This window comes from Mastigoproctus giganteus, chromosome 11, assembly GCF_048544385.1.
Source record: "Mastigoproctus giganteus isolate SK-2022 chromosome 11, ASM4854438v1, whole genome shotgun sequence".
NCBI lineage: Eukaryota > Metazoa > Arthropoda > Arachnida > Uropygi > Thelyphonidae > Mastigoproctus > Mastigoproctus giganteus.
In genome coordinates, this window is record NC_143585.1 from 20,401,711 (window position 1) to 20,420,042 (window position 18,332).

Sequence of the window (18,332 nt, forward strand, 5' to 3'; positions counted from 1 at the left end):
AATCGGGTCGCTTCGTGTCAGACACGTTGTGCCTTCAGTTCGAAATGATTGCAGACTCTTCAGACGTTGAATTAGAAATTGCTTGCACCGGGGATATTTATTTAGATTTTGGCTTGCTTCCTTACCCCGAAGCTAATTAACTACTGATTATTGCGTGCTGTCAATGACTGAAGATGAAGAGACGACGAGAATCCATTTTATTAATAGCCAGTTGAAACCAACAGTAAAGAATAGTACACTCAACGGCCAAAACATTAGAAAGAGTTCTTCAAATCTATTAAGGCCCCTTTTGCTCGAATTAGTGTTCAAATAGTGCCTGGATTCCGCTAGGTGTTCGAAGGAGTCTAGTTCCAGAATTGACTTCTCTTCCATCAGGATACAGTTGCTGAATTGTGGTAAGTTGAGAACTGCGAAGCCGAAGTACCCTTTCCAACAAATCCCAGAAATTCTCAACTGGATTCAGATCTTGAGAATTAGGCGCCGAAAACTGATGGAAATCTTTGGAATGGTTCTCGAACCATGCAGATACAATTTTTGTGCGGTGGATAGTTGTTGCACTGAAAGAATCCATCGCAAACTGAGTAAAAATGAAGCATTGCAAGGCGAAATTGTCCAATATAATAGAAAGATCTTAAATGGAAGTAACACGACCTATGAGCGGATCAGACCATATCAACAGAACATACCCTATACCTTGATACCACCTCCAACCGCTTGAGCAGTGGATACGAGTCAGTCTGGATGCATGACTTCACTCAATCCACAAGTATGCCTCATCTCTTGGAGGTATCAGATGAAAGTTATGGCACAGCGATTCATAATACACTGAATGATAAAATAGAGGATTACGGATTTTTTGGACTAATTCTAGTTTGTTAAGTAAACTATTGTATGAGGATTCCAGATGAGTAAGCTGAATTCAAAGATTGGCAGTACAATGGTTTTATATAAGATATATACCGTACATTTGATCGCAAAAAGTTTCTAATATTTTGTCCAGTGAGTGCAGCAAAAATACAGTTCCCACGATGAAGTGAAAGTACTATTCTTAAATTAAGTCAGACCAGTATCAACAGCTACCACTGATGTGAGATCGATTCTATTGGCTGGTTAGCATCCTTTTTGGAAAGAGGCATGGACCCTTCAATGGTTAGTCTGATGGTTAATTTTTGGTGGAAGTGGTGGAGTTGATAGGAAAGTTGTCGGGGACTACCTGTTTTTTTTTATTTAAGTCCTGGAACTGAAATTTAAAAAATCCTGTTTTTGTATTCCACAGCAACGATGTGAAAATGTTCAAAAATTGATGAATAAATCGTACTCAGACCAATTGACAATCAGGACATAAAGGGACACCAAGATTTGTTTCGACTTAGAATGTCCAATGCCTGGCAGAGAGAAACTTTAGTTCGACAGGTAGCAGAGTGAGAAGACAGATACAAGTGTAACCACAATCCGGAACATAGCACATACGAGAGCTGAAGTGTTCAATTTGTACAGCGTCAGTCAGAGACGAAGCAACCTGTTCAGGAAGCTAACGAAGTGTGAAGAGGACTTTGTCTTCATTTATAAATCAGCACGCGCGTCTGTCACTTCGGTAGCGCCTAGCTTTTCTATTTTTAAGACACCCGCAACTACTTCCTGCAGTTAAAGAGTTGAGGTTTTGTGTTTTGTCACAAGGATCAAAATAGTAAGGCAGTGTTCGTCACTTTGAGTTCAAAAGACCGAAGGAAAATTCAGTTTTGTCATGCGCACTTGAGAATACGTTGATTAATGGTATTAATAGTGGTAAATGATGCAAAAAAGCATTCTCGTATACATTATTCAGCGACTATTACTGCCCATGTGCAGTACCTTGCATTTTAAACCTCAATTTCCACTTCCCAGCCCACTTGCCTAATTTTTCTGGGTACTGATTTGCCTTTATCGACATCCTTAATAAATATTGAAAACAGTATGAAGCCCAGCATTGAACCTTGAGGGACTCCATTAATGACTTTAGTACAAGAACAGTGCACGTTTATAACCACCTGCTATCCCCCCTACTTCAACCATCCCTTTATACAATGCAGTAACTTACCCCTAATTCCAAACGTATAACACTAGTATTAACTTCGAAATCGTCGAAAACAGTTGAAGAATGAAGCTCATCTGGACCACTCTAATTCCAATTGATTTTCTAAATATTTCATTCCATTAAACAGTTTTAAATAATCCGCATATATTAAGGACCTTTAACTAAATCCAAGTGGCACACGAGACATTAATTTAACTAATAAACAACAGGGGTTCAAGGGAAGAACCTTGTGGAGCTTCTTGTACTAAGTTACTGCGCGAAGCTTGGTTCTATATACCAAAACATATCACTGATTTGAAATAAGAGATCATTAAATAATTTACATGAATAATTGCAAGCTGTAAACGTAAAAACATTTTGATTAAATTATTTTCGCGTTTACCAATAAGTTATTTTATTAATGAAGTCTGACCATTGAGTTTGATTAACTAACATTCCATAATGGACACTGGTTCGTGTGATTGGCCAAATTCTTTAACGTCATCTTCTTCAGAAACAAACTCCTAAATAATCTACGAACTTCTTTCTCCATTTACTGATTCCATATTGATCGTTACTATTGAAGTCTATTAGTTCTTAACCATTCCATCCTTTCCTTAGCCAAGGTGATACCGAAGAAGCCTGTACCAAAGTTAAGACAGACAAACGTTAGAATTAATACAGTCGCCATTTTCTCCAACTACCTAAAAGGGTTCCTTCACTCCTGTGGAGGCTGTCACAGAGAGCTCCAAGTGGACACAGCCGATGACTCATTCTCACATTTGCTCTCATGTTTGTCCCCACGACGTTATTATACAAGTGCCGTCCCACTGGTTATTATATAGGTACACCTATCAATAACGAGCAGGTTCTCCCCCCCTCCTTCAGCCCTCAGAACTCCCCTTAACTAACAGCATGATATGTTGCATTTTATTTGCTATTTAAGGGGCGTTCCATTTAATGAAAAGAGCAGGTGTATCTAATAAAAATGGCTATTCACTGTATATTATTATTTTTTAATAGTCATTCAACACAGTATTTTTATACTTATCTTTAATTAAGTCCTAAAACTTACCTTTACCACAGCTCTGTGAACACTCCGAACGCAATGATATTCTTTTCTCAACGCATTAGTCAATGAGCGAACGCCTAGATTGGAGTCTTGCAAGGAAATCACTTGCCATCAACGCAGTGAGCGACACGTGCAGTTTATTGGCACCACCCCATATCACTTCAGACTCTATTCGCGCACTATTGGTATCACAAGAACATCATGGTATACAGAAAGAAAAAAATAAATAAATAAACAGACACCATTTCAAGAATATTGCAAAAACAATTCTAAGTCTTCAGCCAATTTCTATTTGGTGTGCGTGACGTCAGACAACCTTCTCCACCCCTCGAAGAAAGAAGCTACATTCCAGAAGACTACAGTTATATTTTTAATCCCCCATAAATCTGATATAAGTAGCCAGCAAACAGAGCCCTCTGGTTAAGTATCACCACATTAAAAAGTTGTAACTCAAGTTACGATAAGAAGCAATGAACTAGGGTGTAGTGAACATTGAACAGCAGCTTGAACATTCACTGAACATTTTGGGAAGGAGAAATAAATGTAATTTTCAGTAAAATTACACGCCAAAAAAACTTTGAAACGTTTTTTCAATATCTAGTAAGGCTATCCTTTGGTCGATTTACAGCATGCACACATCGTGGTATGGATTCCACTATGGATGCCAGAAAAACTCTACCTCCAGATTTGATCATTTTTCCATCAGCATAGTTTTCAGCTGCTGTATTGTAGTCTGTAGAGAATTACAAAGCTGAGCTCCCCTTTCCAACATATCCTGGACATTCCAAATTGCTAGATCTAAGAATTAGATGGACATGGCAGATGTTGCAAATCTAGGGAATGTTCCTCGAACTGTTCAAATATAATACTTTGGATTGTTTGCATCTTCAGATTGTTCAAATTGTTTGTCTTCAAAGAATCCATCGCAATCCGGGCAAAAATGAAGCATTACTGGGTGAAGTTTGTCCAATACAACAGATGGATATTCGTTGGAGGTAACACTGTGTTCTAACAGTATGAATGGACACAGACCATATCAACAGACTATACCCCATACCATGATACTACCTCCAGCCGCTTGGGTGGTAGACACGACACAGTCTAGATAATCAGTCGTGATTTCATGAGGTTCACACCATGTGACCCTTCCATTGGTGAAAATCAAGACATTAAGACTCATCAAATCCCAGATTCTTAAACTTCCGGCACATAGTTCGGCTGGAAATGGGTCTTTCTTTGGATAAATTAAATTACGCGTTCATTGCTGCACACTGGACGATGTACTGTGGCGAAACTTAGGATCATACCATGGGACAACTTACATTTGCACACCGCATGTCGATTTATCTGTTGACACCAATTGCAAAAACATTCTAAAGCCATGATGTAATTTTTTTTTCCATCCACGACAGTTGACACACTTGCGACGGTCTATCCAAGACCTTCTATTTCTTATTCGACTAGCCAAGACCAGTAATGAAACAACTGATGGCAAGACGAATTACATGTATCTGTATAGATATGACGTGCTGCAACAACCAGCCTACACTGTTGACCTGGCCCTGCGACTACCGCATTTTCGGTCCCCGAAAGAGAGGCTCACGAGCAACTAACATAATTCTAAAACCAGGCGGTGTGCCAGCCGACATGATAAGCTTATGTCCAGAACATTGTGGGCCTTTTTCGCAACGTGGCTGAGTTAGTCGGTCTCAGTCAAAGGTAGTATGATTTTTTCCTCCGTGAAACTCGGGTTTTTCGTCCTGAAAACAGAAAATATACCAAACGACACACACAGTTTGCAGCCAATACATGTGGAGCAATATGACCTTAGTTGCTGATGTTCTTAAAAAAATCCTACAGCAACAACATTAAAACACCAGCTCTCCTGAGCTTAATTTAAATGAGAAAAGGAGCTCTTTTATGGGAAACGACGAGTCAATTTAAGGTTCTTTGTGGATCAACACCTACGCTGTTTCGTTAGGTGTTTTTTCGTTCAATTTTTCTCTTCTTTTTATTCCCCGCAAAGCTCCCCAAAACTGGTCGAATGAATGGCAGCTGTAAAGGCTACCCTGATCACGTGATTTTTTTTATCCTTGCATTCTGAGTTGCAGTTCTGAGCTACTTCACCTCGGGCAAACGGTCCCTCGCTACCAACCAACAAAGGGAGACGATGCTTCAACAGCGAACCTCACTCTTTCTCCTTCCCTCCTCTCTCCCCTCTTTCTCCTGCACAATCTTGTAGCTAGTTAAGAGCGCGCTCTTGGAAGCGCAACAACAAAAAAGGAGTCTTTCCAGTAGCAGCTGGAACCCATTATCTCGATTAGCTCGATCCGGCAGAAACTATGGGGATCTCTTTTGTATTGATGTCCACCGATGACCAAGACCACGTGCGCTGCTTCGGCTCTTTTCAATGACTCTTAAGATAGGCGAAATTTGATCTCCTTTCTTGCGAAACCAGTGCTTCGCCTCGTCGCTATCAGAAAGAACTAATAGATCCGAAACTTCCTCGCTAGAGGGGGAAGCGATGCTGTGTTGAGATCTATAAAGTCACTACAGGAAGTCCGCGCCAGCTTATTTCTTACGTCTCTTTGCCCAGAATAAAAATATTAAGTCAGACGTTCTCAAATTTTAATCTGCGTTTATTACTCTGCTCCTCTTTATGATATCTTGGTCTCTTGATTAGTTTCTCTTCCCATATTAATTAAGTTGACTTCCACTACGGAGAATTACACTGAGTTGGCTTTGCATTAGCAACACCTCCCTTGTGCAGGTTTGGTCTGTGATGCTGATGAAGGATCAAAGTAGGCAACGGCTGTTATAGTCGACGAATCTGCCTACTTTGGGATGGAGTGTATACAAAGAGTGAAGCTACCATACGACCAGGTCCACTACAGCAAAAGAAAAAAATCAGGAAGCCAGACGATTGATCTGCGAAGGTCGTTTAAGATCATGTGGGCTATTGGGGAATCTCGCAGGGGGACCAAACCTTATAGTTTCGCCTCTGAGCTTAGAAAGGACAATAGTCTTAGGTGTTTTCAATATATCATGATCCTGAGCTCCCTATACCATAATCTTGAGCGTGGGTCAGTAAACCACTCCCTGATTCAAGCTGAATAACCTCTGTCCCTTGTGTGTCTCTGTACGTGCATACGGCTGACACTGGATTCTAAAGACAACATCATCCATTTCTTGTCCTCAAGCGCTTCGAAAATCTGTCAGATTGTGACCGATTTGTTTCCAATAGCTATTCAGCAGATTCGTCGATCCTCCGGTTCTGACATTCTTCTGATGCCTCCAGAGCCCAGGCGACTTTACCCGACTGCCTTTCTGCATCCATTATTTCCAACAGCGTGTTGACCATCCAACTGCCAACAGTCCAATGATCTGACCCCTTTCAAAATTCGTCAACTGCACAGAACGTCACCTTAAGCGTGTTAAAGGTACTGCACACTCTTAGATGGTCATCTGATCACCTTTTTATTTGCTTGCTGAAATCGCTATCAAAACACACCTTTTATAATGCTTTCAGATTCCTACGTCACGACAGCAGCAGACATGTTATTTGATGTTGAACTGGGCCTAATAACTTCCCCTGCTAATCGTTTATGTCCATATACACTGTGCTGCCACTTTATTAGGTACACCCATGCTGTGCACACAAATGGTTTGTCCCAAAATCTTGCAAGTCACACGACCAAAGTTGTGGATATAAATGCAGCAGAAGAACCTTTCTAGTATCAGTTAAGTGTACAAACCGTAGCAAGAATGGGAGAAAGGAGTGATCTAACGGACTTCGAACGTGGCATGGTAGTAGGTGCAAGACGTGCTGGACAAAGCATCTCCGAAACGGCAGTTCTCCTGAACTTTTCACGCACCACAGTTACAAGGATGTATCGACAATGGTTCAACGAACAGAAAACATCCTCTCAACGGCGCTCCTGTGGAAGAAAATCGATTGTTGATGAGAGAGGTCAGAGGAGGATGTCTAGAATTGTGCAAGCAAAGAACCGGGCCAAAATGTCGCACACCACGTCAGAATATAACCTTGGTGCGCAGAACAAAATATCGCAATGGACCACTAGTCGCACTTTGTCGCGAATGGCTACAACAGCCGAGAGCCACATTGCGTACCTTTCTTATCAATGAAGAACAGGAGAGAATGCCTCCTGTGGGAACAGCAACACCAGCGCTGGACTATCGAGGATTGGAAAACAGTTGCTTGGTCTGACGAGTCGAAGTTCCTGGTGCATCATTTGATGGAAGGCTCAGAATTTGGCGAAAACAACATGAATCCATGGACCCATCATAACTCACGACTACTGTGTAAGGTGGTGGGGGCAGTGTTATGGTGTTGGGAATGTTTTCTTGGCACACGTTGGGTTCATTGATACCCATAGATTGACATCTGAATGCCACATCTTACCTAATCATCGTTGCTGATCAAGTGCATCCGTTCATGTTGACAGTTTATCCTCAATCAGATGGTTACTTCCAGCAGGATAATGTACCGGTGCACAAAGCGCGAATCACTATGGAATGGTTCCAGGAACATGACAATGACTTTTCTTTGCTGCAGTGGCCCGCTGAGTCCACGGATTTCAATCGTGTTGAACATCTTTGGGATGAGCTGGAAAGGGCTGTTCTCTGCAGGCCTGCACCTCTGTCGTATCTGAAGGAACTGCGTGACACACTCATGTCTGCATGGTACTCCATTCCTGCACAACGTTTTCAGCATCTTGTTCAATCCGTGCCTAGAAGAATTGAGGCTGTTTTGAACGCTAAAGGAGGCTCAACACGCTACTAGGTAGGTGTACCTAATAAAATGCCAGCACAGCGTACATCACTATTATGCGCAAGCTTTTAAAATTCCATCCATTCTTTTTAGGCTGGCAATTTCACTGACAATTATTGTAAACTCATGAAACTAACCAAAAGCATAATCAATATACATGCCATTAAAGAATAATCTACTCATGGAAATTATAGTTTCATGCCATAAATAAAAGATTACACAGGAATTAAGAGGAGATGGGATCGCCCATGCTTCAACAAGACACAATAAATTCCATTTCTCTTTGAACGCAGATTTGAGATCACGTATTAGTTCTTGGGGTAGGGTGGTGACGTAGAATTCGCCTTCCCTCTCCACACTGTGCATAGATAAATACAGTTATAAGCTGCAGTGATTATCTTTCAGGATTTAAGCTCTGTTCACGAAGAAATTGAAAAAAAAAATAGCCCAAAGATAAACAAGAGTGATCTTTTTCTCCTTTCTAATCAGACTTACTTACGCTGCTATCTTATTTTTGTGTCTTTTTCCCAGCTGGTTGCTGGGATATAAAATCTGAAAATATGCATGGGATTACCGATGGCAAAAACACACAAGGAGTAAAAAAAACTTCTGCAGAGGAGAGAAAAAGCTGAGAAATTCGATAGAGACGCATCAGTCGTTAAGGGACAGATTCAGAAAAAGTTTCCTTAAAGATAGTTGTTGTCTTTCTGAAACAATCACAAGAAATGATTTTATCGGTTTGGTTAAAAAATTACTATTCGGTGAGACGTATTTTGTACCACAAAATCTGTAATGTTCAGTTCTGAAAGACAAAAATTTTTGAGCGATCGATAAATGGGAATAAATTTAGAAAGAGAGGGAGAAGAGACGCAATCGTAAGAATATTTTTGTAAAGCTAAGACCCTTATCTTCAATATATGCACTCACTGAACGAAAAATTAGAAACCTTTATTCAATATTTAGATGGGCTACCCTTTTCCCGAATAAACATTCAGGCTTGGATTCCACTAGGTGTCTGAGCAAGTCCAGTTACATATTTGACCATTTTTCCATCAAGATATTTTCAACTGGTGTATTGTGGCCGGTTGAGAACTGCCCTTTCCAACATATCCTTGATATTCTCTATTTGATTCAGATCTGATGAATTAGACGACCAGGATAAATATTGGAGATCTTGGGAATGTTCTTCAAATGATTCAGATTCAAATTTTGTCCAATGGATAATTGCGTTGTTGTTTTGAAAGAATCCATCGTAAGATGGGTAAAAATGAAGCAGTGGGGGGTGAAATTGGTCCGATACTACAATAAGATATTCACCGGAGGTAACATGAGCATAGCAGTATGAATGGACTTGGTTCTTAACAACAGGTCATATTCCATACTAGGATACCAACTCCAGCCTCTTGAGTAGTAAACATAAACAGTATAGATACTTGGTTTCGTGAAGGACTAGGTTGACCCTAAGGCTTAGGACTAGGATCCTCCAGCTACAGTGCGCCCAGAAGTCTGGTTCCGAAATGATCCCGTTCATTTGATAGTAAAGACGAGTCTCTCGTGAATTATACAGAAGACGTCTGATATTAAGCGCTGATTCCATCCGGGTGGTCCTAAATGGGTCATTGTTGGATTGAGTTTGAGTGAGAAAGTTAATTGTTTCGATTTATCGGATAGAAGCGGAGAATGAAACCGAACAGGTAGGCCTCATAGTTCTGGATTTTCTGCTGGATCAAGACATTAATATAGTCAGCAGTATCCCTAGAGTTGATGAATGCGAACAATTTTATATCATGAGCAGGGGTAATGATGTAGTTCGGCCCGTCAAAAAAATCAAAAGAACAGTTGACAACAAGTTACCAGACAGTTACCAGCCCTGTCTTATATCTCTCAAAAAGATTTCTTTCGCTTCAGTGTTTACCTTCGACGACAGTCTGATTTCTAAGCAAGGTCGTGTATCTTTTTTGGGGATTACCCTGACTTCTAATCTCTCTTGTCATTCATAAGAACATTCCAAATATTGCTTCCTCTGCATCTCAAAAAACTGGGTTTTGTCTTTCGCTGTAGAAGTTACTTTTCTTCCAAACAGCTGTTCTCTGTACAATTGACAAATCTTCCCTTCTGGATTCCATTCAAAAGAAGGCAGTTAGGTTAACTAATGAGTCATCTCTAACGGAGTCTCTCCACTCGCTGTCTCATAGACGTACTGTTTCTGCTGCATGCCTCTTCTACAGATACTTCCATGGGCACTGTTCTTCTGAATTGGCTTCTATAATTCCCGCTCTCTCTTCTAAAGCATTCCGATTGAATAAGTTACCGGCATCCGTCCTCGGGTTGACTTTTATGGAAGGTCTTCTTCCCCTTATTTATGGTAGCGTCGAGGTGACGTTTTATTGTCTCCCTCTTCTCCTAATAAAGAGCGCCCTAGGAAGGTAGAAAGCAGTTCTGTCCGAGGGTGAGCCAGAGTTTTTTTTCACTTCTTGTGCATGTCGCGTTTCAAGTGAAAACTTTCAGACAGTTTTGGGTTCCACCACTCCTTTGAATGATCTGCAATGGTCAGTTTCTCTGTTCCAGGATAGAGAGATTGCGGTTATCCATTTTGTCAGCAGGTCGATTCAGAGATCGGGTCGCAGTCCTCCAGGACACCCCATCGGATTATCTGAGCTGCCTAAATGCACTTTGCGGGTTAAGGTATTTGGGTAAAGTAATTGTCTTGGTTGTGGCTTTCCTCTACTTTTAATTATCCGTTAACGTCGATTGAAAAATGTTTCTAATTTTTTTGTACAGTTGATATTTAAAACTATATTGGAGAAAAATAAAAAAGGTTGAAATTTTCATTTTTTTTTATATTCTTTTCGCACTTTAAACAAATCTTGCAGAATTATTCGGATTGAGTTCCCCATTTGTCAATTATCTTCCAGATGCAAAACGAGCCACATTAAAACTTGAGAAAATCAATTCTCTCCAAAAGGTTTCTTTCTAAATCTCTCTCTCTCTCTCTCTCTCTCTCTCTCTCTCTCTAAGCCCACGAAGCGTCAGTATATTGTGATGTCTGTAATTGTTTGCTGGATGAAAAACACTCTCAGACTAAGTCGGCAACATTTCAAAAATATATTCTGGGTGTTATCGATGGGATTCGAACTCAGCTGTTTTCCACCCAGTTTGGGATGTTGGGATACGAACATTTTATTAAGACAGTCACAGATAGAAAAAATGTAAAATATATGCAAATAGACCAAAGAAAACTGTGAGATGGTTAATGACGTGTTGACTCGTTGAGTATAAAGATTGCACCGGCTGTTAGACTGCAGAAATCTGAAGCGAGAATGGGGACACCTCTGGGGATATTCACAATCTTTCAAGACATCTTTCAACTGTGAAAAATGTCTTATTGTGAATGTATGTTTAGCAGTAGCCACGATTCAAGAAACGAAAGACATATCTGGTTTCTCAAAAGCATCCTTCTCAAAAGGTTTTAAGGACTGGAAAGCAAGCGATTCTTCCACATTTCAAAGGCGTGAATTGTGGTAGAAAAATAACACTTCAAGATCGAAGCCATCGTACTCAAAAGAGGACTGTACGGAAATGATAAGACATCCAGTGTGTAGTAAATAAGATCTAAACTCAATCAAGCCTTGAACTGCCTTCTTTAAACCCGTACCATGCACTGGGAATTTAAGAAATTGGGTATTGGCAGTCGCGTGTCTATTCGGAAGCCACTGTTTCAGAGAAAAACAGAAAAAAAACGCTTGGGGTGGTGCCCAGAAGGTCATGATTGAACAGTGGAACAATGGAAGAATGTGGTCAGACAAGTCACGATGCACTTTGTTTTGCACTGATGGTAGCCAGAGAATGTGGTGAGAACCTCAAAACATGATGGACCCTGCTTGGCTAGTTAAGATACCCCAAGCATCTGGAGGTGGTATCATGATATGAGGAATGTTTTGCACGGACTGGACCCGTTGATACTAGTGGGAAGTAGAATGTCATCCAGAGAGTACCAGAATTTACTGCACTCTGCAATGTTACACTTTTATCCCGAAAGCCATGCCCACTTTTTGGATGAAAATGCAACGGCGCATCGTTCCAGAATCGTACAAGAATGGTTCAGAGAATATGACACGGATTTCCACCATCTTCCCTGTCCTCTATATTCACTAAATCTCAATTCTATTTGAGAATGTGTGGGATATGCTGGAGAGAGAGAGAGCTATTTGTCAACAAAGTCTTCTTTCTTCAACTTTATTTATTTTGCTTGAAGAATGATTACAACTAGACCAAAACGCATAAAAGCACCTTATAGAATCCATGCCACCCCGCATACTTGCTATTAGTCGAAACAAAGGCGGTCCAATTCAATACTGAATAAAGGTTAACATTTTTTTATGGCCAGTGTGTGAGATGTACCATCAGGCTGAGGCAATTATTTCCCTGGGTCCTTTTTTTGATGGGAAAAGAATATCTAAGAAGAGTAACATTTCTTTTATGACGTCCTACCAAAGGACTATGGATATATTCATGAGCCTTCGAGGAGACAGCAGTACTGAATGAAAGATGCCTCAATCAAAGGAGTTAACAGACTTACAGCGTGGAACGATAATAGAGTGTCACAAAAACAATCGGTCTGTACTTGACATTTCATTGGCATCGAATGTTCCTGGGTCGACAGTGGGTGATGTGATATGCAAATGGCAGAGTATTGGTGCTAAAACCATCACGAAATAACCTGGAAATTCTGCAAAGCTGACTGGATGTGACACCGAGCCCTGCAAAGAATCGTTCGTTCGCAACGCAGGTCGACGTTATCGCAGCATACAAAAGCCTTAGTGAGACGATTGGGACATATGTCAGCACCAGTACAGTGCGTAGAACGTTGCATGGTATGGGTTATCACGATCGTGCAGCCGTCCACAAGCCACTAATCACCCCAGCTAATTCCAGATTCCGTCCCAGCTTGGTGTAAGGAATGCAGTTCTTGAACTACAGCCCAATGGAAAGCTGTGCTTTGGGGTGACGAGTCACGGTCTACCAGTCTCATGCGCTTGCCTGATTATGACGAATGCCCAGAGAAAGCTATCTTCCGGACGGTATCCCGCATAACCAAGCTTGTGGAGCGTGATGGAAAACAGCCCCAAACCAGTGTGATGGCTTGGGGCTGTTTCCATGGTTTCGCTTAGGACCGTTGGTTGTTTTGGACAAAACTTTGAATGCTGAAGTCTATTAATACATGTTTTAAAGACATACAAAAGCATCTTTGTCCTGCCAAAACGCCGATCTTAACCCCATTGAACACTTTTGGAATGAACTGAGACTGTGTTGAAGTAGAAATGGGCCAAAATGTTCCCTAATTGAAGTGCCAAATTAAACAGTTCCAAATTAAAGTCAAAAGTGGGCGAACAGGTTATGAAATATTGCATCAATTGAAACTTTATGGGTGTCCGATTACTTTTGATAATACAGTGTACTTCTCTGTAGAAACGTATCTAGAATTTTTGGATACTTGACTTCGGAGAGGCCTTGGCTATGCAAAACATATGTCAGAAGCATTTGAGGAATTAAAGCCTTCTTTCTATCCCTTTTTAACTATTAACGCTGATTATGAGAAACTGAATTTTCTCACCAAAATGTATCGAATTCAAAACAGCGAATATCGGTGTTCATCAGAAAACTCACTGGTAATTACAAACTATTTCCTGATTACTGTGTAATTTCATTGTTACGCAACCCCTCCTGTCCCCTCACAAACACACTTTCACATAATTTCAACGAGAGGAGAAAATACCGTAATCATTTTCTGCCACATCATTATCACCAACCGTAAATTCTCTGAACGGTGAAATTTCAGAGCTCCCAACTCACATACTTGTTGGAGCGTGCACCTAAGTGACATTGAACCACTCCCAACAGTACAGATCTCTTTGGGATCACCGCGTTTAACGAAAGGATGCGTGAGGAAATTGAAAGGGGGGACAAAAAAAAGAGTGAGATGCAAGAGTACAGAATTAATGCTGTCAGCACTTTCTCTGCGTCCAAAGAGGCGTTGATTAAACGAAGTGTCTTCTCTAACAATTCTTCGGTAATTCGCTTCACTCTGAAAGGAATTTCGCCACTTTCTTATTCATATAAACGCATCTTAAGGAAAAACATTGAATACAATTGAGGTAGATGAGTCCTTGAACCACGATCAACAGGTAAAAGACATTTGATATTGAATAAAAACAACAAATCAATCAGTTTGAGCAGCCAATCTGAACAACAAATAAGATTGAAAAGCCAATTCTTTGCTTTTCGATTGTTGCGGGCTATATCTTTCAAGGATTGACAATTTTCGGCAAAGGTACAGTACGATAGACTATATCTACAGCACTCTTTGGTTCAAGGAATGTGAAGATGGATAACTGCCCAACCAATCACATTCGGCTTTCGTTAGGCGAGCCAGAAAATTAGTTAAGTTCAATTTCCTACTGAGTTTCTTATTCAACGTCGGTACAGCAACCCATCCTTTGATTGTTCTGTAAGGTTACAATTTAAATTGTGCTTTAAGTTGATTAGATTCCAACGTAGCACACACAAAGAAGAAATCTAGAACTTTAATAATTGATATTTACGCCCTCTGTCGATGATTTTCAGAATGAGACGAAAAGTGATTGTTATCTTTAGGAAAATGAACAGTACCCTAGAGGAATTGTTTTTTTTTTTTCTCAGCGAGACTCGCTAAATACGCTAACGAGCCATGACGGAAACTTTATACTTGTCACATGTTCGATAACCAGCTACAAATTTCTGGCAAGTGTTGACACCTTGGCTCTTCCCTTTGATGACGTCCACAGCTGCCCCCGCAACCAAGTAGGCGTTCTACTGTCAGTGTCCGCTTCACACTCGAGTTGACGTTAAAATCGCTCTGAAAAGAATCGCTACTCGCTCCCGTTTCGGAAGGCAGAGAGAAATGCTGTTCTGTCAGTCTCTTTCAAATATCCTTTGGGAAGTGGGCTGACTAAAAGCAATTAATTATTTTTAACCTTCAGTGGATACTTCAAACACAGCGATAGATTCTCTTCCAGATATCAGAGGACACTACGAGTATGCATATGTAAAAAAGAAATCTAATACATGGATAATCCGACAGAATTTACAATACATTTTTATTGCAATCGGTGTTGGAAATTTATTTCATTGGGTTCCTCAAAGTTGGAAAAAGGAAAGTCGCGAGCTGTCGTATTGTCATGGCGAGCGATGCCGTGAGTAGCCAGTAATCTCTTTTCTGCCGAACATATCTTTAAGGATGACAGAAAAACATCGCAATGGCTTAAAGAATACGAGGACAAAGTTGTTAATCTACCATTGCCCTCCTAGTAATTTGACATCAATGAACTTGCGGAAATTTCTGAAACAGCGCTGGCTGACAACGCAATTTTGTCACCATTCAACGTGGCTTAATCTGAATCGTCAACTCCTTTTGGATGAATGGTGCCCCACATCATCTCTGAGAGGTTGTGTGGTTCTATGAATTTCTTCAAACCACCTACTTCTGCATCAGATTGCAGTTTGTTCCTGCAAACCCCTGGATGAAGAAAAACTCCCCCACATCGATTGTGCAATCATCCTTCTTGAAATGAGGCCTCCAGACCTGTATACAGTACTCAAGGTGTGGCCTGACCATTGCCTTATACAAGGGAATAATCACCTCCCTATCCCTGCTAGAAAAATTCCTATATATCATTGACAATACACCATGAGCTACTCTTGCAGCCCATCTGCACTGCTCAGAGAACTTCATATCTGCCTGCACAACCACCCCCAGGTCCCTTTCATTCTCTACCACTGTCAGTGTAGTACCACAGAGTTGATACGTTGCTCTGGGGTTGCTGTTTCCCAAATGTTGTACTTTACATTTGTCACCTCTCAGCCCATCTGCTCAACATTTTCAGATCCTGTTGCAGCAGCATAGTGTCAGTAGTGTCCTTGACAACCCTGCCAACCTTTGTATCATCTGAAAACTTGGACATTAAGCTTAATATACCTTCATCAATATCATTTATAAATACAGAAAACAACAATAGACCCAACACTGAACCCTGAGGGACTCCATAGATAACATTAGTCCACGATGAGCAGTGTCCATTGATTACCACTCTCTGTCTTCTCCCCCTCAACCACCCCTTTATCCATAGCAGCAATTTGCCTCCAATGCCACACTGCTCCAATTTGTGCAGCAGTCTTCCATGGGCAACAGTATCAAAAGCCTTTCTAAGATCCAAGTATATAATATCAAAGTTATTCCCTGCATCCAGTTCTTTTGTGACTGCATCATAGTATCCAATCAAATTGGTCAGGCAAGACTTCCCCTTAACAAAACCGTGCTGTGTCCGAGCTATAACTGAAGTCTTGTCTAAATGATCCTGCAGTGCTTCTTTAACCAGTGCCTCCATTAATTTTCTTGGAACAGAAGTTAAACTGACAGGTCTATAATTACTTGTGTCAGCCTTTGATCCTCCTTTGTGAATTGGGGTTACATTTGCACATCTCCAGTCTATGGATACCTCCCCTGAGTACAAGGAAGCTCTCATAATTATGGCTAGGGGTTTGCTTACTTCCTTTGCTGCCTCCTTTAATATAACGGGATAGATCCCATCAATCATGGGTGCCTTTTGTATGTTTATCCTCAACAATTTCTCCTCCACTTTCGTCTCAGTTATTGCAAAATCATCTAGCTCACTGCGAAAGTTTACTTCACCTCTGGCATTCTGCTCCCTAAATAACTCCACATGTGTGAATGTAGATGCAAAAGACTCGTTTAGTTTGTTAGCCACCTGAGCAGGATCCTCAACTGTTGACCCATCAATATCAAGTGGACCAATCTGATTCATCCCTTTCCTTCTAGAGTTTACATAGGTAAAGAACACTTTTCTATTTTTCTTTGCATCCTTTGCCAAGGATTTCTCATAATCTGCCTTTGCGTGCCTAATCTCCTTTGTAACTTGGTTACAGACCAGCTTATATCTATCATAGGCTTCCATGTCACCCATTAATTTATACGTATCCCATGCATTTTTCTTCTCTGCCACTTGTGTATCTGATAATTATATAGGCCTAAACCTTGAAGAATATTTCTTAGTCGGTATGTAAAGCCTAGTAGCTTCCAAGATAAGTTCTTTGAATGCTTCCCATTTTGAATTTGCTGTTGGTAACATTGTAAGAACTATTCTTACACTTATTTTTAGAAATTTTTAAATTATCAAATTTTAATAAATAACTAAGTTAAAAACAGTCAAGCACTCAGCAGAATTGCTGGTCTGTTTACACTTCGAAAGTGAGAGATTAGCGTAGCAGCAGGAGGGACGCTGACCGAACTGTGATACAATGGGTAGGCCAGTTTGACGCAGTTCGTGCCTACAGAAAAAATAGGGCTGTGGCCTGCTGACGGTAGCGGGGGACAAAAGAACGCCCACACCCCTAAAGTGGTTCCGACTCCGTCCAAAGGGAAGACCCAGATCAGAGAGCTCACCGTGTCCGTGCTGTAAACAAAGTACAAACAGGCCGACACGGGAGGCACTCTCAATAATTTCACAGGCGGTGTCTTGGAAGGAAGCGTGAAGGAAGAGGTAAGTGGTAGCGGGCATCCCAAGGATAGTTCTACAGATTGGTTAGAGCCCGGATGTTGTCAACACAAAGAAAGGAGCTCGACCTACCAGACGCGGGTCGGGACGACGCGAAAGAAAAAATGAGCAAATGAAGTTAAAGATGAAGAGGGAGAGAAAGCTATGATTGGACGAAAAATAAGGGAGAGTTGTAAACAAAAACTCTGATGCAAGGAGAAGAGGGAGCCAGAGCCCGAAAGTCAGAGTCCCGAAGCCTGGAAGGGAAAGATCCGGAGGAGAATCCGGGGAGAGGCGTGAGAGTGGCGGAAAGATAATTTTTTTTGGGAGTGCGGGAAGCGCATATAGAAAGTTCCGTAAAATGATAGTATAGTGGGAAAACTAATAGCGAAAGGCAGAATGACCTGGAGGAAGTCCTGAGTGTGGGAAGGCCAACGTGGAGACAGAAAAGAGCCGTAAGCCTAGCAGATCAGGGAAGAAATCGAAGGAAGACCTGAAGGATCGGAAACTCACCCAGGTGGTAGAGAAAGATACCAAGTAAGTCAGCTTAGTGAATGTTACTAACGAGAATGGGGTTGTAAAGAAATCCATGGGAGAAAATGGGACAGGACAGTTTTAGAAGTATTGTAACGTGAAGAATACTAATTTGTAAAGATAGGAATAAGATATAATAGAAATAGAGAGAGAGTGAGTGAATGTTACTCATCTGTGACTAGAGGTATTGATGAGAAATTTAAAGAAATGTGTTAAAAGTAAAACAGTGGGTTTCAGGAATTGCCTAATTGCTATTAACGGAGTTAATTGTATTCGATAGAAATCTCCTCC

General features: G+C 40.9%; 1 protein-coding gene across 1 annotated transcript in view; it reads right to left on the reverse strand.

Moving 5' to 3' along the window:
- Nucleotides 1-298: 298 nt before the first annotated feature.
- LOC150077757 (MFS-type transporter SLC18B1-like) overlaps nucleotides 299-18,332 on the reverse strand; it is a 35,399-nt gene continuing 17,365 nt past the window's right edge. Inside the window, exons 14-15 of the mRNA XM_090384352.1 lie at nucleotides 2,078-2,158; nucleotides 299-577 (exon numbers count right to left, since the gene is read on the reverse strand). Of these exons, the coding sequence (XP_090240478.1) occupies nucleotides 299-577; nucleotides 2,078-2,158 (360 nt within the window). The remainder of the gene's footprint in view (nucleotides 578-2,077; nucleotides 2,159-18,332) is intronic.